Here is a 20700-nt window from a genome sequence, read left to right as displayed (position 1 = left end):
AAGAGGGCTGCCTAAGCCCTAGAGGCGGTGCGGAGGAGAGCAATGAAGATCATTCCCAGAGTTAGAGGAATGAGCTATGAGCAACACGAGACAAGCTAGGGCTCTTCAGTCTTGAACGAAGATGATTCAGAGGGACCTTATAGATGTATATGAAATGTTAACTGACATTGAAAAAGTAAACACAGATCAATACTTCAGGATGTATCAAGACAGTAGGACAAAAGGACTTAGGTTTAGAGTTGTAAAGGGCATTTCAGGACAGACACCAAGAAGTTTGTGTTTACACAGAGGGTAATGAAAAACTGGAACACATTGCAAAGAAAGTTGTTAGAAGCCAGGACTTATTTAAAAAGCAACTTGAGCAGCGATGGGGGTAGGTGTTCTGGAGGATGATATCGGATGGACTGAAGGGCCTTCTTTACCCAGACCAATCTTGTGATCTGGTGATACACATAGAAGTCAGGCTTACATCCTGGCAACATATGTGTTGCGAGTCGAGTCATTGCACACCAGCACATCTCTACTGTTCTATGGGCTCTTTGCCCAGCACAGAGCATGTGGTTTTAATGGACCAGTAGCACTTGGAACGAGCCCAAAACTCATTGCACCTGTCACCTTCATCAGCCAACAGCAACAAAAGATCTTTATCTATTATAATCACCTTCAGAATAGAGATAATGTGCAAGGATAAAGTATAGCTATAACTATTTTATTGCAGACAAGCTTTAAATTGAAACACTTAAACATTTTGGAGGCACCTATTTCATCATCTTTAGGATAGTCATTAGAGAGTGGCCAAACTTTACTATCTTTAACCATGTTGAATGTTGTTTAATGGAGCTCTGTGCTCAGAGCTTAGTTGCTCGTGTGCAGAATGCTCCCTTCCTTGAGCAAGTCATATCTGAGAGTATTTTTGTAGCCTATTTACACAGTGCTCAAACTGAAGATGGCTACTTGACTGAAATTAGCTGGTGACACAGAACCCTACTCCTTCACATGTCAGTGCCTTCAGGAGAGGATCTGAGAAATTCAAGAGTGAGAAAGAAATCAGATTCAAGTTGTCCTAACGTTTATTAAATTATAAGAGCCTAATCATATTGCGTAATTAGTTTAGAAGGTATGTGTTTATTTTGTGCTCAGATTATTTTCAGTTCCTCCCCAATACTGGGTTTGCTCTGTTGTATCATTACAAATGGCATTGAAAATAAGCAGTAAACTGATGCTTGTGAAATTATTAGCCAATGTGCCTGAGGTAATAACAACATGTAGTTTAAAGAGAGGAGGTATGCACTCTTCTAATACTACAAAGCTCACATCAGTGATTAATTTAGGATTCAGGCATATTGGAGAGGATAATTTCACACCTCATTATATGTTAAATTCTTTGGATTTGTTTGGTAATGAGGTGTAATTTGCGGTATTTATTACCAGAATATGTGTAATGGTCAAGCTTCTAAAATGTCGAATATGCTGAAGAATGCAGCTGGGTGTTTTGGAAATACTTGCTTCTTATCAAGAAAGTTCTTGCAAAATATTGCAAATTGCACTCCAGTTTATTAGCCCACTCTTAGTATTGCTACTGTATTGATTTGTGTTTTGTAGAAGTTCAGAACCTGGTCCTCGAGGCAGTCGCACTTCCATACAGTACAATACCATGAGCCGAATGGAGAGACACAGAATGACGGATGACCATTACTCTCCAGAAAGGGAGAGGTAATTAGAAATTATTATTTCTTTGTTGCTTTGAGGAAAGCTAGTTGCAATACTTTAAATGAATAACCACTGCAATATGAGTTTGGTTACTGTTAAAGATGTTGACACCAGTAGCCTCCTACAGATGTCATTGCTCATGCTTCCATCCTCTGAGGGATCATTTTTCATAGAACGATTCAAAATAAGTGTGAATAAATTTGTGATATGAAGCACCAGAAAGTAGAAACAAAGAAATTTGCTCCGTCACAGGACAAATTCTTGATGAACATTATTCTCAGAGTGAATGTTTTGAAAGAGCCTTGTTAAGCATACATGATTTTGAAGTCGAAATGCAGTCACAGTTGGTTCTCAATTAATTATTGGTAAGCAACTTTATATAAAATAATAGAATGGATGAGCTGCTTAGAAATAAAAAAAGTATGGCTTTGACTCTTTATCATATACAGGATTTAAATTTAAATTGTGGCAATCCAGACTGATGTAAAGTCTATGCCCACATTTGTTGCCTTGATTTTGAGATTACCACTGAATTCAGCATTCATTATAATGTCTCAATCATTCAGGGTTTTTTTAAGATTAGAGCATCATTAATGCAGAAAGATACTGAATTTAGTTTTGTTGCCATGATTGTTTGTTTGCAGGGATTCAGAAAGGTGTGCTAATATCAATTGTGCTCTGTAATCAATTTCAGATGTCATTTTCCAGTTCAGGGAAGGTGCTGTGCACACAAAATAGTGGATTTGGTGTTCCTTCTCAAACCATTATTCAAAACAGTAATTGATTAATACTGTTAGTTTAGGCAAAAGTCAGCATTCTCAAGACAGGTGCTGCTGGTTGATTTACTGCTCCTCTTAAAACATTTGACTAAATTGCCCATTTCCAATCTACTAGTGTTGTAAAAGCATTTGCTGCGCAAGGAGTTACTATGGGCCCCTCGCAGACACTCTTTTTACTGGCCCAAGTATTCCCTTTTTTGCCCTTTTTCATCCCTTGAGATGAAGCCTCGGCTGATTTCTGTTTTCCACCCTTATTCTAAGACTCTTTGAATTTCTCCAGTTGCATCTCACCTATTGCAAACTAAAGTGCCTTCTTTAGTTTCTGGTGCTTTGCCCATTGACACTCCCAATATTTTAGTAACATAACCAACCCATTGTCTTCCCTCCAATCTCTAATTTGTAGTGCCACAGTGTGATGAAATGCAGCTTTGTGTCCAAGCAAGGTTTATTATTATTCTCACATGGAGAGAATTGGAGCAGGTCCCAAGCAAAGCTCAGGAAGCTTCCCAGAGCAAGAAAGGGGAAGCCAATGCCTAGGCCATTGTGACTGACTGTACAAGATATATTGATTTTGTCTGGGAAAATATCTCTCAAAATCCATCATATCAATGGGGAAAGGTGCATGGCATGAGAATGCCACAGAGAGAAAGTAATAAATTATCAAATAAATGTCAGTCATTTATCTCCCCCCCTCAATATCAGCCCGTAATAGGCAGATTCCTGCAGAGTGGTCTTTGCTGCGCTTGAATATGTGTAAGATGATGTTTATTGGGTTGGTGCTGTCACTTATATCAATTCTATGTTTGAAACACTTCCTAGGATTTACAGAAGTTATGCTTCTCTCGGAAGATTATAGTAGCTGTGCTTCAGGTTTGTTGGACATGGTGGCCACAGTGGTAATTTGAAGCAGGGCACTCATAATCTGCCTTGGTTGATGTAAAATGCCTCCCCTGTTATTTATAGAGTGAGGATGCTGGGTCAGTCATGTAATGTACAATAAGACAAGATTCATTCCTCACCAAAATGAACTTTCGTCGTAAAGAACTAATTGTTCCAAGCTGCTAGATTGCTTTCCCTAATATCTTGTTCTGCAGTATTCAAGCTCCTCTTTTCTATGAATTAGAGACAATAACCAATATCACACACGCTATTCATCATATTTCTCTCCATTTCTTCTCTTTTCTGCTCCCTGGTGATGCTGACCTCTATCCCCCTTTCTTCAAATGCCATACATTTGTAATTTCCATTACCCTCACATCGCTGCAGTCAGTATCTCACACTACCTCGATCCAGACAAAGTCATGCCATCGAACATCATCACAAGGAATCCAGGTATACTGTTATATGAGTATGCTGCTGTGTGGTTTTTGTTGTGTGAGGTTGTGTGACTATGTGTGCATGTTAGGAGCTACAATGAGGGATGAGCACCTGGGTAAAGTCGGATTTCAGATTCAGAGACTCCAGACTTTGGTTCTTCCAGATTCAAGTCCAAGTTTGGCGACTGCCAAAAAGGAGAAACAAATTCCACTGCACTGTCAGGGTTACAATGCTCTTCTGAATTTACCGCCACAGATTCATTGTGAGACAAACTACCAAAATCTCAGACATCCACTACACCCTAGAATGATAAGAGGCTCAAGTCAGACACAAATTCTCCAGTAACCTTAATACATGCTCCCCACTGAACTCACCACCAGCACCTCAGAGACATTTTCCATTAGGTTTGTTGTTAAGTCTTCAGTGTTTTCACTTAGAAAAATATGGGTTGATAAAGGACAGGCAACATGGATTTGTTAATGGCAAATTGTGACTAACAAACCTGAAAGAGTTTTTTGATGAAGTAACGGAGAGAGTGGATGAAGGTAGTGCAGTTGATGTAGTTTATATGGATTTTCAAAAGGCATTTGATAAAGTGCCACATAAGAGACTTGTAAGCAAAATAGAAGCCCACGGTATTAAAGGGACAGTGGCAGCATGGATACAGAACTGGCTGGGATACAAAAAGGAGAGAGTGGTGGTGAATGGTTGTTTTCTGACTGGAGGGAAATGTGCAGTGGTGTCCTCCAGGGCATTGGGACCATTGCTGTTTTTGATCTATTTAAATGACCTGGATTTGAGTATAGGGAGTACAATTGTCAAGTTTTCAGATGATACTAAGCTGGGAAAAGTAATAAACAGTGAGGAGGATAGTATCAGACTGCAAGAGGACATAGACCGACTGGTAAAATGGGCAGAGACGTGGCAGATGAAGTTTAATGTGGAGAAATGTGAAGTGATGCATTTTGGGAGGAAGATTGAGGAGAGGCCATATAAGCTGATGGCAGAATCTTGAAGGGGGTGAAGGAACAGAGAGACCTGAGGGCTCATATAAGTAAATGTTTGAAAGTGGCAGAACAGGTAGATACAGCTGTTAAAAAAGCATACGGGATACAAGGCTTTATAAATAGGGGCATAGAATACAAAAGTTAGGAAGTTATGATGAACCTTTATAAACCACTGGTTCGGCCTCAGCTGGAGACTGTGTTCAGTTCTGGTCCCCACACTTTAGGAAGGATGTCAAGGCATTGGAGAGGGTGCAAAGGAGATTTACCAGGATGGTACCAGGAATGAGGGACTTCAGTTATGAGGAGAGGCTAGAGAAGCTAGGATTATTCTCTTTGGAGCAGAGAAGGTTAAGAGAAGACTGAATAGAAGTTTTCAAAATTATGAGGGGATTTGACAGGGTGAACAAGGAGAAACTATTTCCACTGGGTGGGTCGGTAACCTGAGGACACCGATTTAAAATGGTTGTTAAAAGAAACAGAGAGGACGTGAGGAGAAATGTTTTCATACAACAAATTGTTAGGATCTGGAATGCATAGCCTGAAAGGGTGGTGGAAGCCGATTCGATAACAACTTTTAAGAGAGAAGTAGATAATTATTTGCAGAGGACAAGTTTGCAGAGCTATAGGGAAAGGGGGTTTAATTTGAGTAGCTCTTCACAAAGAGCCGGCACAGACATGATGGGGCAAATGGCCTCCTTCTGTGCTGTATGATTCTATGAATGTTCTTCCAGTTATACCATTGGCAGGGACTCAGAACCATACTTGTCACAAAGACAGCATCTTGGGGCTCCAAGGGCTGAAATTCCACCTGCCCTTAGACTGTGTTGTGGAGAATTCATAAATTCTTCAGTCTCAATTTCGAGGAACTGCAGAAAAACAGGTTTCAAATTAAGACTGAAATTAACAATTCTACACACTTCTACACCATTTTATACTTTAAGACAAATAGTCTTCCAGGTTCAGGCTAGAATTGGGTTTGAGAACTTATGAAATTGATATTCCATGAAGTGTCACTGAAATGCAGGATGGCTCAATGGCTTGGGGCTCACACATTTTGACAAAGGGGGAATTTGGAGCAGACTGAGACATCAACAGGGATGGAATTTTTGACCACATAACAATATCACTTTTAATAATCACCCTATTGAATTTCACATTTTCACCCCCAGACACTTGAGGCCTGAAATTCCACACAGTGAGAGCCTGTTAAGATCATTGTGTTTTAAAATATGAGGTTGAACATAACTGTGAAAAATTCTTTGATTGCATCTTAACGTGGAAGTTGTTTTTCTGTAATTCTTAAAAATAAATACTTCTGAATTAATACTACATTGAGCATTTTCTACATTTCTGCACAATGATAAATTGGACTAAGGTGGTGTGGAATTTTTAGTCTTCAGTTGCTTGGAGATTAGTACATACGGCATTCTCCTGCAAACTATAATAATCCTTGCATTTGATATAGCGCTTTATAACATCTTCGAGACATCTCAAAGCGCTTCACAGAATATACTATAAAGTGAATTGACTATATTTTGTGGGCAAAATAAAATAAACTATAATAAAATCCCATCACAAACCACTAAACAACAGGAGGATGATAAGGAATGCAAACAGGAATATCAGCTTCTTTCGTTGTGGAAAGTTTCAGTGCAATAAAAATTAGTCTCAGATATATGCAGGTAAAGTTTAAAAAAAATAAAGTCCCAACCAAAGTACATCTGAATCTTACCTGCCCCATAAATCAGGTCTTTCCAAAGATGCAAATTGTTTCAATTTGAAGTAGATTACAATTAGTTTTCAAGGTACTCAGCCCTAAATCTGACTTCATTCGGCATTTATCTCTCACTTTCTTATGGGAAGTTAAAAAACAGTCATTGGAAAAACTGCAGCATATATGGTGTTTGGTGCGAGAAAAAAGTAACTTCGGATGCAAAGTATATCTTCTCCAGGTAATCACATGTATTCTGTTATGACCCGAAATCTCATTGGAGATGAGTTCCTGGGGGACTACATGACATACAAGGATCCACAGGAGAAGCACTTTACATCTTGAGGCACTTCTCCCATCAGAAAGCACCATTCAGTCTGCCATTTCCTTCATGAAGGCTTTTTTAACCCCCAATGCTTGAAAATATTATAAATGGTTCCAATGTTTGCTTGTGGGAATTATCTGTTTAAAGTTTTGACGAACCCTCGTGGAGAATTCCTGATGTTGAGTAGAATAATTTGAAGCAAACTTTTGAAAGTGTGTGGTGTAATGTACTCGTATAATGAATGATAAAATGTGATCTTTTGTATTGGCAACAAACAATCTGTACAATGGGTTCAACTTTTCTTGTGGAGACCGTTTCAAGTTGCTCAGTTTTCACTTCATAAAGAGAGAATGTTATCACTGGTATTACTTGCAAAAATTTTTTGTAAAATTGCGATTAATTTTCCCTCCTGTGTTCATCTATTTCTACTGACTTTCTTTTACTGCTCTTCTTTGAACAGTGAACTCTAGTGATATGAATCGGGGAACTGAGTTGGAGGAAGTACCAACTCTGACAATGAAATATTGAATAAGAAATGTAGTCAATTATTCCATGGGTACTTCAGCTATCATCACTTTTTCTGTGCTAAGTTGTTCTGTCAACGTTTTCTCCCCTAACAGTTGTAATGTTGTATTTTATTTGAGAGTTTTTTCAGCATAAAGTTCATTAATTTCCAGAATTAAAATTGAAATAAAAGTAAAATTCAGTTATACTCGCCATAAATTGTAATATTACAAATCATAAATTGGCTTCATTACAGGTATTGAAAAGTGGAGGCTACTAAATTGCCTGCAGCATGTCAATCATCCACTCCATTACAAAAGCAGATGTGCCTGGGCAGAAATTTGGTTTGATGACTATATACAACAAATGAAGCTGACCAGTTAGTGGAGAAATGACAAATGGAGCAGTTATAACATGTGCCAGTTTAATTTATGCTGACTGTTAAAACTAATGAGCTTCTCTGCTACGTCTTTTGTCATGGGAAATGTCAAACAGCATAGGGTTAGACTGCTGGCTCAGCATTGCACTCTTCCCTTAGCAACATTTAACCAAAACAAAGTGTTGTATGTGCACAGCGCTCTCCTAACTGCCCTTCACACGCTGAGGATTTTTTAATGTTAATGAAGAGTGGGCTGGGATAATTCAAATCTTAAGGGAAATCCAGTATAATATATTGCCTGAGAATATTATAACTTTTGAATTTCAACTATAAATGTTGGTTCTGCATCACCTGCAGTTGTACTACAGCTGGTCCATAGCAATCTCTCTTATGCTGAACAGCATTTTTTAAACTGCAGTTATATAACAAAAGCAGTATACTCTGCAGTATAACTGGCTTAAAGATCTTAAATGGGTAAAAATTGACCTCTGCAAAAACATGTGTCTCGTACTTTCATTTATATTTGACATTTTCATATTTTTATATATATGATGTGTGAAAATATGAAAAAGATATTTGGTTATTAGATGTAAAGATATTTCCCAGGTAATACAGAAATTATTAATATAATAGAGAACCACTGAATTTTAAATTGGTAACAATTTAAATTTGTGGATAAATAGAGGTGTAACGAGCACCAAACTCTCACATGTACGTACTTTACTGTTACTTTAAAATATTCTTACTATCTATTGCTGTTTTAGATTCCTCTCTTATTTTGATTTGTTTCTCTTTGTTTTATCCAGCTCCCAGGCTGCTTTGAGTCTTGTTCTTCTTTCTGTAACTTGTGCTTGATTTTATTAAGGTGTTAAGAATAGTACAAACAACACGTGTATAAATTCATGTCTTGAGGTCTCTGCCCAATTATATAATAAATAGTGAAGATCAAACAAAAACCTTACCAGCTGTTCATAAACATTCCTGAGAAAGGCCTTCAGCATTTCTTCCTGAGATGCCAGTGTGTATTGCAGTCTTCTCTTTTACAATCGCAAGTGACAAATCCCAATATTTTCTGCCCCGTTACAGTTAATGAGAAGCATTTACCTAGCGTAAATAATAGTATGGCAGTTAGCCTCTGATAAGCAGGAGAAATTTCTCGTCTCCTCAGACTGGATGTCATTTTGGGAATGTTTTGTCAGAATGCTCTGCTGGGCTTGAGAGCCATTTTTTTCGGGGAAAAGTGTCCGGATGAAGCATGTCAAGAAAGCACAGATAAACATGTCATGTACGGAGCTAGTCCTTTAATTGCTGTAATTATTTCCCTCTCATTGGGAAATTTCTCATTATAATAGTTAGTGGGTTATTGGAGCATTCCTCTCTCTCCCCCCTCCCTCTCTCACTCTCTTCCCATCCTCTCCCTCTCTCTCTCTCTCTCTATCCCCCCCTCCCACAATTGGAAGCATCTTCAAATTACTCTTGCGTAATATTTTCAAATCCTTTATAAAGTGCACTACCTGCAAGCTGTCCCCATGAATTGAGCACAATTATTTCTCACTGAATTGAGCAATAATGTCCTGGTCATTAATCCTTCAGTTTGAACGTTTCAATTTGCTGGCAGGTGTCTCAGGGACTGACAGTTTGTGCTAGCACAAACACAGACCCAAAGTGGAAATAAAAATACACCCATGATGTATACTGTATTTAAAAACAACAGGAGATATTTTGGTGTGAGTTAAAGTGAATAATCCTATCTCATGGTTCAGTTGTGGTGATAAACTGCAATAAAATCCCAACTACTTATCCTTTTCTGTGATCATCTGTGTGCTTGAAGACCATGTTGCACTTCTGTAGTTCATGCCTCTTGCCACACACCTTGACCAACTACTGGGTCTCTGATATTGCAAGATCACAAGAGATATGGATAAAGAAGGTCCGTTGGCCCATTGGTCACATCTTTCCGGATGAACATTCCTACTTTCTTTCAACTACAATTTCAAGACATCTCTTTAAATGGATCCATGCCCTATCCTCTAACCTTTTATGGTAAACTATTCTAAGCTGCTGTGTATAGAAATACTTCTGAAGCGATTCCTAAAGTTGTCTTTCACACAATGTACCTGGGCCCTCTTGTATGAAAGTAGGTAATCTTTCCAGCTTCAGGTGTCAATATTTTCCAGATGATGACACACATGTGTTGAATATTCTCAATATATTCATTATAATTGCAACTTCCATCCATGGTTCTCTGTGTAAACATTTCCAGATCGCCTGTGAGGTCCTAGATACATTCCCAGGTATCTGTTATTTCTAAGATGATACTCATGGCGAGGAAAGATATGCAAAGAGGAAAACCTATGGTTGCTCAAGGGAAATGGAAGTTTGATTGTGTCAATCATCACAACTCGACGTGCTGTGTGGGTTTAATGAATGAAGTAGTGCTGGTCCCTGAACTGATTTCCTACCCACAGATGGTTAGACATCAATTTTAAACAATCCACGGTTTTGCATTTCTGCTCTCAGATTGCAATAGGTAAATCTTGGCATCTCAGAGCTATTGGTTTGGGCCTGACCAAAGATATATAGTTTTAAAGCAGTTAGTTGAATCAGGGCAATATTGGAGAGTTTACAATGAGAAGAAATTATTTCCTTTGGTGACTGGAAACTGGGCTCAGTATTTGCTGTGTTACTCTCATCGGTTGATTAACAATTATTTGATAAACATAAACTCATTTTAGCAACACAGGGCAGGCTGTAACTAGTGTGCGAGGTCAAGGTATGGTAGTCTTTGAGCTATATCCCATTGACCTCAATTCACTAAAGCATATTTTTCACTGGGGTCATTCAGTGATGATTCCAGTCTGGTACCTTTTAGCATTTTGCTCCCAAGTTCAAAGGCATAATACAAAGTCCTGAAACAAGAGGATGGAGTCTGTAGTTTAATAGGAACATAGAGAAATGTAATACTTTAATACTTTACCAGACTGTGTTTTCTCAGATCATCTGTACTGTTTTACCATTTGTTCCCATTTCCTTATTCGCCTCCATGTTTCCCTTTTTATGTTGCCTGTGTTGATTTTTGTTTCATTTTTTAGCAGCATGAACCATGTATTTTATCCCATCTATCGGGAAGATGCAATACGATTACTTCGGTCCCAAAAGCTGAGCCGTACAATCTCTGAGGGTGCTTACAATGACCTTGAGAGGTACTGTTAAGTGTTTTACAAGTGAAAGTCGTATTCACCATCTCCTACTCGCTTATCATTGGACTAATGACCTTAACTCCTTTTCGGGTGGCAGCAGGCTGCCAACAGGAATAGTATTTAAGTGACAATTCATGGCATGACGATTACAAATGAGTTTGTAAAGTCAATTCATTCTTGTTAACTGTCAGTAAAGAACTTTTATTGGATACTAACAATCTGATAAATGAAAATAAATTGGTCCATTTAAAAGGGGGAAAAATCCCATGTTACAGCCCTCCACGTTAGTCTGCATTACTTTAATTTGTTCCATTGTCACACTCCTGTTAAAATGCCTTTTTTTAAAAAAAATAGCATCATGCTGTCCTCCTGTCCAGCCTTATATTGTCATAACAGTTTGTGCATTTGTTCCTTGAGCAACTGTCTCGTATATATTTGTGTTTAAAATTGAGAAGTTGCTTTATGGACACGTTTTTCTGGTGGGGGAGAGTAGAGAAGAGAGTGTTCTGCATTGCCTTTTAACATTAGTTTAAAACCACTGAAATATTCTGTTTGAATATATTCAATATATTTCCAATGTGCTTATTGTGCGACTATACACATGGCTTGGAACATGCTACGTGTTGAGTAATTGCTACATGTATTCTATCAGTCTTTGTGCCCTTGTTCCAAGACTTCCAAAGAAGATGATGGAAAATGCTTCAAAGGCTGTTTTGAATCTTTGTCCAGTCAAAATAGCAGATCCATAAGTACATAAAGAAATGTATATTTTGAGAGTGTTGGCATAGTTTGTCATTATTATGTTGCATTGGGGGTGCTATTAACAGTGCCATCGGACTGAGCGTAAATAATAGTTGCTCCCAAAAGCTGGATATGCATTTGACCTCCAGCTTGTAAATGACAATATTGGATTGCTACCTTAACTCAACAGCAAAATCAGAGTAATGCTGACTGTACTGATCACTAACTCTCCAGCAATCCAATGGTTAGTTAAGGGCACGACTGTTGTGAACTGCCTCTAGCACATGGGCAGATCAGTCAGTAATCAACCCCTCCTTTTGAAGCCATGTGTTTATTACTCACAGTTATGTTAATATATTACATAAAATGTCATAATTTTCAGACCATCGTTCCCAGCCAAAAAGACAGGCACAATGTCTGCTTCTAGGCTTTCCAGCTGCCAGTGATCATGTCAACCTTTACACCAGAGCAGCCCAAGGGAGAATGGTCCTCCGATTTCAGCCTCCTTGCCTTCTTTTGGTCAAGTGCACTTCTTGGTGCTTTGACGAACTGCCCCATCATGAAGCTCTGTAAGAAAAAAAGTTAAAATTGATGCCCTTGATGAGGACAATTATTATAGTGAGTGTGGAGAAGTCAGAAACCTCTGTACACATTGAACACGACAAGTGGTGAAATGATGAGCTTAAGCCAGTAAGTGATCACCATTGTTTTATGCATGAAACCAGTGGGAATAGACCAGGAACTAATGGTGAAGGAGGAAAATTGTGTTGCCGTGTGTAAGTGGGAGAATTAGCTGTTTAATCCTAAACTGTCAAACACTTTGATGTTTGCTCAGCATTTTATGACATTTGGGAAACAGTTTTTGTGTTTGTGTGTGAAAAAATGTTAAGGGGATGTATTAGTTTATTTTATTGTGTGAAAGATGAAATTACACCTCACTTTGTTGTGCTGACTCATTGTTTTTTGTTGCTTTATATTTTTTATGTTTATATGTATGTTGTTGGTGCATTGTTATTTTCTTTGTCTGTACTTCATCATCAGGCGGATTAGACAGCAGAGGAGAGTGCCCAATGCTTGCTATCACAATGGCACTGTCTATTATCCAGAAAGGTACATTTATAATTAGTAGTTACCATTTAAAGGGGCTGTGTCATCATAGTTAAAGGAAAATAGTGCAGTGCCAGTGTCAATTAACTGCTAACCACTTAAACTGACAATCAAAGCTAATGATGCAACACAGTGATTTTATGCAACTATTTTTAAGGCAGTTAAATTGAGTTTCAATATTTTTCTTTAAATGTCCTTAAATAATGATCATGGTCATATCTCAGGTTTCACTCCTATTTTTGGCACATTGCAACTGTCTGTTATTTTGTTAGCTCCATCAATAATTTGGTGATAAATGATGACCAGTTGGTGTGCAAATAGGAAGTTTCCCTCCATTTAATGGGGTGTGAAGGCACAGGCTTCAGGCCTGGAGGGAAAATTCCCATTTGCATTACCAATTTCAAAATAAATGTGGCTTTATTATTTTGGGGGTCAAGAGGAGACGATAATAATGGGTGGTACGATTTGTGATGAGTAAACCTTGAACCAAACTGGCCTGATATATCACATGCCATGGCTGCTGCAAGGCAATGTGCAATGTCTGGCTTCTAAATTTATAAAAATTAATAAGTATTCCGGTATGAAACACAGGCTTGCCTTAACTCATGCCATTCAACCAACACAGCCAAAACTGAGCCAAGGTTCCAGATGAGTGAATGTTGTGGTTATATTTTATGATTCTGTTAGCAGCTTTTTGGTTTATCCCTTTGCCTCCAATGTATAGCAAGTTTTATGTTTGAATGTTTAGTTCCCTTCGTAGTTCATCTCAGATCCATCTGGTAACTGACCTCTGACACACAACCCTTTTCAACCATCTCAAATCTTCCATCTGTTCCAGCAGTAGGAACCTGATGATCAGTGCTGTTAATGTGCACTCTGACAATGAAGATCCCAGGTCAAGCAATGTGGCTGCTTTCTCATTTGTCCAGAGGATGCCATTTCATGTCTAGGACAACCAAACTCGAGGTGTTAGCATTGACACCATTGGGGTCTTGCTACCACATAGGCTATTGATCATTTTTGACCAACTGTGCCAAACTTCGATCTTTAGCCTGTATAGCACCACAGAAATGTGCAGTGCAACATCATCTCACCCTTAAAATGTTGTTGCTATGAAGCCATTATTGTGTGCATGCTAACATTTCATTTGTTTTGCTGTGCTTTTCTGAAGATGGCACAATGGTGGAAATCCCATTGCATGGTCAAATCATGCTGTAGTCAATGGAACATCTGAAGACTATAGGTAAGGCAAGTGAAGTGCCTTAGGGTCAGAGAGTCTCTGTCTTTATTATGGCAGACTCACATCCAAACCACTGACACATTGGATGATGATTGTAGTGTGAAGGAATGCTGAAGTGGAGTGTTCCTAAGATCTGCTCCGATTGTTTGCTCTAAACATTGTGGGTTTCTTTCTATTTTCCACCTCTATGCTAACACCAATACTAAGAATGTTTTTGAATTTGGCAGTCTTAATATTTAATTTGTGACAGTATATTCATACAGAAAATCTGATTTCATTCAGTTTACACGTTGATAGTGGTAAGTGTTAAGATGTCTTTGCAATATTTGTTCAAGACATTCAGAAACATTTATGTACTTGCTAGAAAATCACCCAAATGTCATTTACAATTCTTTTTAAAAAAAGATAAAACATACACTATCCCTTTAAGATGTCCTTCTAACACAGAAGGTACTTTATAAATGTAAATTGTTGTCATTCTATTAATTAGGGATTTATTTGTGCATAAAAGGCACAGACATGATAGGCTGAATTCTTCTGTGCCGTAGATTTCTCTGGTTCCAAGTGATGTGTTAAGGAATTGGGAAGAGATGTTAAACTGTAATGTATAGATTGGATTCTGGTAAAGGGCAGATTACCTCATAAGACAAGGCTAAAGAGAAAACATTTTTGGGATGCTCAAATCCATTATGTTTAATGAAGCTCAGTTACTGATATTGAGTCTAATTTAAGTTACACTCTAAAATTAGAAATTGTTTGCTGTCTACCAAATGTGATTTTCCATTATAAAGATTTAATGTAATGGCTTACTACTATAGTGATCAATGTAACTGTCCCACATGGTCTATATAGTCATCTCACTTCTTTAGTTAAATAGACTTATCGTTATCAGGTTTCAAAATAACTGGAACTGATGGATCCCCAAGCTTTCTCTTGTATTTAAACTTTCCTTAACTATTTTTTTAGAAGTAAGTTGTACTAAAACAGACAAGCTGAATGTTTATTGCTCCAAAATATATAGGTAGTTTAAGGTTTGTACATTGTGTTGGGTGTAGCATTAGCGGATTAGTGGATGTGGGGCATGTTGTTATCCAACAATTTTATTTTTATTTCCGATTTCCAACTCATGAAGTTTTTTATTTCCAAAAGCAAACTCATTGTTTTCTGATTGAATGCCAAGTTTAAACTATCTTAGAATTTTGAAACACAAGCATTTTCTTGTGGACTGTAACGAAAAACTAAAAATTAATGAAAAATGACAGGCATGTTTACTCCCCAGAGGAAATTTTCATTGAGATTGACAAAGACCTTTCCCATTCGCTTCAGTTTAAAGTAAATCTAAAGTCCTATTTAATGCCTGTCAAAATCAAGAGTGGATTTGGGATCCAAATCTGTGCTTGACTTTGTGTCCAGGCGGAAGTAACATTTTTTTGCAAATGATTTATTTTCCAGCAAGTGACATTGATTAAAGTCCAGGCAGAGGAGAGGGGAGAGAGGAACCCAAAAATGTGAAAGCACAGAAGCAATTTCTAAATGAGTTACTAGGTTACTGGTTAAAACTGAAACATCCGTACTTTTATATGCTGTACATCTGATGCTCTACCCTTTCAGTTTCTGAGCAGCCAAGTCTTTCTGTTCGAGGCGAAAGCAATAATGTTACCCAGTAGGACTGATTTGGCTGTTTGTCTCCCATAATCAGGTGAAGCTCTTGGAGTTCTAGTAATTTCTACTAGAAAAATAGCAATAACTTCGCAATTCTGCTCCAGTAAATGTTGGTTACTCATTAGATAAGCACTGAGTTGCCTTGAGTGTGCTCGAGTGGGAAGGGTTGTTATCAAGAAGATGACAAACATTAGAGCACGCTCTGATAAATTACCAAATAAAAGCTAGGTCTTTATCACAGTTCTCATAGACACCGGACTACAACAACAACAAAATTGCATTTGTATAGCGCCTTTGATGTCGGGAGGACGTCCCAAGATGCTGGACAGACAGAGTTATGGACTCTAGCTGAGGGTCGGGGTGGGGTGGGGGGAGAGTGGAGGGGAAGCAGGGAGATCGAAAGCACGGTCGAAGAGGAGATTCTTGAGGTGGGTCTTGAAGGTGGCGAGGGAGGGGGTGAGATGGAGGGATTGGGGGATGGAGTTCCAGAGGGTGTGTGGAGAGTGGTGGAAGGCCCGCTTGTCGATAGTGGGGTGAGCAAGGTGGGGGACGTGAAGCAGGAGGGAGCGAACAGGGTGGTAGGGAGTTAGGAGATCGGAGAGGTAGGGGGGAGCAACACCATGGAGGGCTTTGAAGGTGAGGACGAAGATCTTGAACTGTATCCTCTGTGTGATGGGAAGCCAGTGGAGTTGGGCAAGGATGGGGGTGATAAGGTTGTAGAGCCTGGTGTGGGAGAGGACACGGGCTGCAGAGTTCTGGATGATCTGCAGCCTGTGGAGGGAGGAATTGGAGAGGCCGACAAGCAGTGAGTGTGCACAGTCGAGCCTCGATGTAATGAAGGTGTTTCAGCGGCCTGCGGTATTAGAGAGTCAGAGCTGGGCGACATTGTGGAGGTGGGGGAAGGCAGAGCAGGTCATGGCGCAGATGTGGGGTAGAAAGGATAGTTGAGGGTCAAACAAGACCCCAAGGTTCTGGACTGGCTCAGCAAGGTGGAGTGTGCAACCCTGGATGGTGATGCTATCAGCGCCTGAGGTGAGGAACGGTACCAGTGGACAGGGAGAGATTAACAATGTCAGTGAGCTGGAAGTAAGGAGGGGGGTAGATATGGGTCGAGGGACCAGGTGGTGGGTTTCACACGGGTTATGGTACTGATGAGTGAAGAGAGGGAGACGGGTTCAAAGGTGTGGAGGGAGGGGTCGATAGGGGTTGGGGTGAGAGGAGGAGATGGGGAGGGGGTAGCAGTTGCAGTGGCAGAGGCAGCTGAGTGGATTCCCTCGACTTTGGATTTGAGTAAGTCCAGCATTGCGGAGTCCTGTAGCTCAGTGGTTAGAGCACTCGCTTTGCAAGCAAGAGACCTGAGTTCAATTCCAGGCAGGGCGAAACCTTGGGCAAATTTCCTTACTCCACACGCCTAATAATAATCCCTCCAAAAAACAAAAACAATAATTAAATTGGTCATTTTCAATCTATGACTGTTTGTGGGACATTGCTGTGCGCAATTGGCTGCCGCGTTCGCCCACAAATATACAGTCAACTCACTTTACAGTATATTCTGCGAAGCGCTTTGGGACGTCCTCCCGACGTGAAAAGCGCTATATCAAATGCAAGGATTATTATTATTATTATTATTGCCTTGCAGTTGGCATTTGAGGTGAGGATAGGTGAGGAGAGTTAAGGGAGATGAAGTGATGGTCCGAGATCGCTTTGTCGATGGTGGTGAGGTCCGAGACAGTGAATCCCCGAGTGATCACCAGGTCAAGGGGGTGACTGCGGATGTGGGTGGCGGAGTGGATGTGGAGGGAGAGATTGAGGGAGGAGATAAGGGAGGAAAAGTCAGCAGAGGTAGAGCAGGAGGGGGTGAAGTGAAGGTTGAAATTACCAAGGATGAGGAGGCGATTAGAGCAAAGGGAGAAGGAAGATAGGAGGGTGGAGATGTCAGGGATGAAGGTGGGGGAGGGCTTGGGGGGGCAGTAGATAAGGAGAATTTTGAGGGAAAGGTTGGAGGGGTAATAGAGGGGACTATTAGTCAAGCAGGAGCTGTGAGGGATGCGGTGTAAAGTCAAAGTCTATAGGTTACATCTACCCTATAAATACATCAAGGCTGAGTCTTTATTGCAATGCTACCAAGCTGCAGCTATACATGGAGGCACTGAACTAAGACACAACAAAAACTTGCACTTATACAGTGCTCTCCACACAGGGTAGTGTCTCAGAGCACTTAACAGTGGCGGAGCCTGACTCCAAGCCAGGTGGTGGGGGTGTGGAGGTGACTGTAAGTACGGTCGAAGAGGAAGGTTTTCAGGCGGGGCTTGAAAAAGGGGAAAGAGGAGGCAAGGCCGAGGGAGATTGTTCCAGAGTTTTGGGGTGTAGTATCTGAATCCCGGGATCTGTGACTGTAAAGCGCTCTGAGATGCCGTCCAGTGTGGAGGGCGCTATGTAAATCCATGTTGTTGTTATTGAATGCGCGACCTCCAATACAGAGGGCATGAGGGACAAGCAGGAGGCCGGTCCCAGTCAAGTGGAGGTGCCGGGTGGTGAATTGGGGAGTGAGGAAGTCGAGAAGTTAGGGAGGTTCCAGGGAGTGAAGGGATTTGAACATAAGTATGAGGATCTTGAAGTCAATCTGTTTGGTGATGGGGAGCCAGTGGAGCCTGGGTAGAACTGTTGAGATGGGGATACGGAGTTTGGTCCAGGTAACTATGCGGGCAGCAGAGTTCTGAATGAGCAGCACCATTGAAGTTGTTCTCAATATTGTCGTTAGACATATTAGTGTAGTCAGAAAGAGGTCTGTTAAAAATATGAAAGAGTTGGTCCCCAGGCAGCATTGACAAATGTTTAAGATGTCCTCCTAACGAGAAAAGCACTATGTAAATGTAAAATGTATCATATTATGTTTGGAACATAAACATTTAACAGAGTGAATAGACATTCGCAAGTCCTGCTGAGACCAGAACATAATGCTTACATACATGAAAGCCTCTACAGCTTCTTTAGCAGGTCAGTGATTATGTTATGCTAACAGGCCTCTTGTTTTATCTGTTGACAAAGCAGCCAGGTTTCTTTAGCCAACAGAAGAACAGCTTACCCAAGGATAGAAATCCAGCAACCTTCCACTGACACTGACAGGTACCTGAGGTTCAGCCTAGTTGGTGCTATATTGACTTGTAATTAGATGATCAAAGGTGCTTGCTTTGTTGTCATATGCTGGATGGAGTGTCTTTCTGTGTTTGAAGAGAAACGACAATGGTAAACGAAAGTTAATGAACAGGTAATCATGTTAATATTTAATAGGATAGCAAACAAGGCATAAGACTGTTGCAATGAATTGCACTGAAACATTTGCATGACATCAATGTCACACGCATTGAGAGAATAGTGGAATTGGCTATTTGATTCATAAGTGAGTAAGACTCCTTAGCCTGAGAGTAAACTAAAGTCATTAATACATTATAAAGATATTCCTAATAAAATAAACTATTCCCGTGATCCTTGCCATGTACTCTATAAATAGGTGTTCTATAAATATACCACACACAATCCAATAAATTAGTTTCAATTATTTTCTATTTGGACGATCGAATGTCCACTCATGCATCCTTCCTGCAGAATCACATAAAATACTCCTAATGAGTTTCAGAAAAAACTTAATCTGTTCCTAGGATTAAAGTTGGGCTGAAAGGAAATTCAGTAGTAGGAATGTAGAGAGAAGCAAGCCAAACGTCGAATGATGAGAGGAGGATTGGGACAAGATCTCACTGAGAGAGCAGGAGAGGCAAAAGGACCATGAAGGAAAACTAAACAAGCCTAAAGGAAGATCAGGTTGAGGATTGAGGATAGTCAAAGAAAACAAGTCAGTGCAGAGTAACTCAGAGTTTAAAGGTGACCTCAGAATTGCAAGGAATGGAGAGTTTGTGGTGGAGAAAAGATGTTATTTCCCACTTGGGGAAGAGTGAGATTAGGGCTGGCCAGCACAAATGATAATAATAATAGTCCTTGCATTTAGTATAGTGCCTTATCACATTAAGCGATGGGAGAACAAAATCCACAGTGTTTAGACACTTGTAAAATTACTGAACAGTCAGGACAAAGTTAGCCAGGGAGACCAAAAGCTAGAAACTCTGTAGTTGTAAGGGATGTGGGGGTGAGTGAGACATGCTCACTAGCCTCTAGTTGCTTAACTTGACTCGGTGTTTGGCCACACAACATGAGACTTCTTTCAGTCTGATTCAACAATCTTTAAAATCCATTTTGATAAAGAAAAATGATTTATATCTAGGTTTTTATTGGCTGCACACTGTTTAATAAGTTCAGTTTTGGATCTAATATATGGGTTGGATTAAAGATCCTTGCATTTGATGCCCATTAATAGCCATGGTTGAACTATATTTTTAATTGTATAATTACTGTATAAGTTTGAATATGTTAACCATGAGCTATCTGCCCAACTTGTGCTTTACATGCAATGTAGCTTCAATGATACATGCACTCACAAAGAAGGCCAAGCAAAATGGTCTATCCTGTAATTATTGTAACTGCAATAAGTTTCACCAATGTTGTGCCATTTATGTAAAATCTAAAATTTCTCAACAAAGGCAGTCATGGGCACTGAGGAAGAAGTGGAAATAATTTAGAGATGATTGACAGCGGCTGTTAAAGAGATAAATATTTGAAAATGAGGGGGAGAATGAGATCTTGAAATCAATCTCCTGCAAATCAGGGAGCCAGTGGAGCTTGAGAAAGGATGAGATGATAGGATTATAGAAGAAGACTCCGGCTGTAGAGTTCTGCATGAGTTAATTCAATGAAGGGTAGTTCTAGGGAGGCCATAAAATACAATAAGAATGATAACTCCTAAACACATTTGACATTCAGAATACTACCTGCAGTAAAACCATACCTTCTAGTTTCCCGAATCAATGTTGTCTTTAAACATATAGGAAACTGCCTAGTTCATACATTAAATGTTCTGTGTGGTGCGATATTGAGGTAAAAATTCAAGAGACGTAAGGATTAGTACA

At 39.7% G+C, this 20700-nt stretch overlaps 1 protein-coding gene across 4 annotated transcripts in view; it reads left to right on the top strand.

The window, feature by feature from the left end:
• The window catches only part of rims2a (regulating synaptic membrane exocytosis 2a), a 390995-nt gene that overhangs the window by 209207 nt on the left and 161088 nt on the right, over positions 1 to 20700 (top strand). For 2 of the 4 annotated variants that reach the window (XM_042332189.1, XM_042332191.1), the window contains 2 exons: positions 1603 to 1713; positions 3756 to 3821. In XM_042332189.1, coding sequence (XP_042188123.1) covers positions 1603 to 1713; positions 3756 to 3821 — 177 coding nt within the window. The remainder of the gene's footprint in view (positions 1 to 1602; positions 1714 to 3755; positions 3822 to 20700) is intronic. The other 2 variants (XM_042332190.1, XM_042332192.1) reach the window with 1 other exon arrangement.

Source organism: Callorhinchus milii, unplaced genomic scaffold (genome assembly GCF_018977255.1).
Source record: "Callorhinchus milii isolate IMCB2004 unplaced genomic scaffold, IMCB_Cmil_1.0 Scaffold2, whole genome shotgun sequence".
NCBI lineage: Eukaryota > Metazoa > Chordata > Chondrichthyes > Chimaeriformes > Callorhinchidae > Callorhinchus > Callorhinchus milii.
Note: the sequence above shows the minus strand (reverse complement) of the source record. Positions and strands in the feature narration are given on the sequence as shown.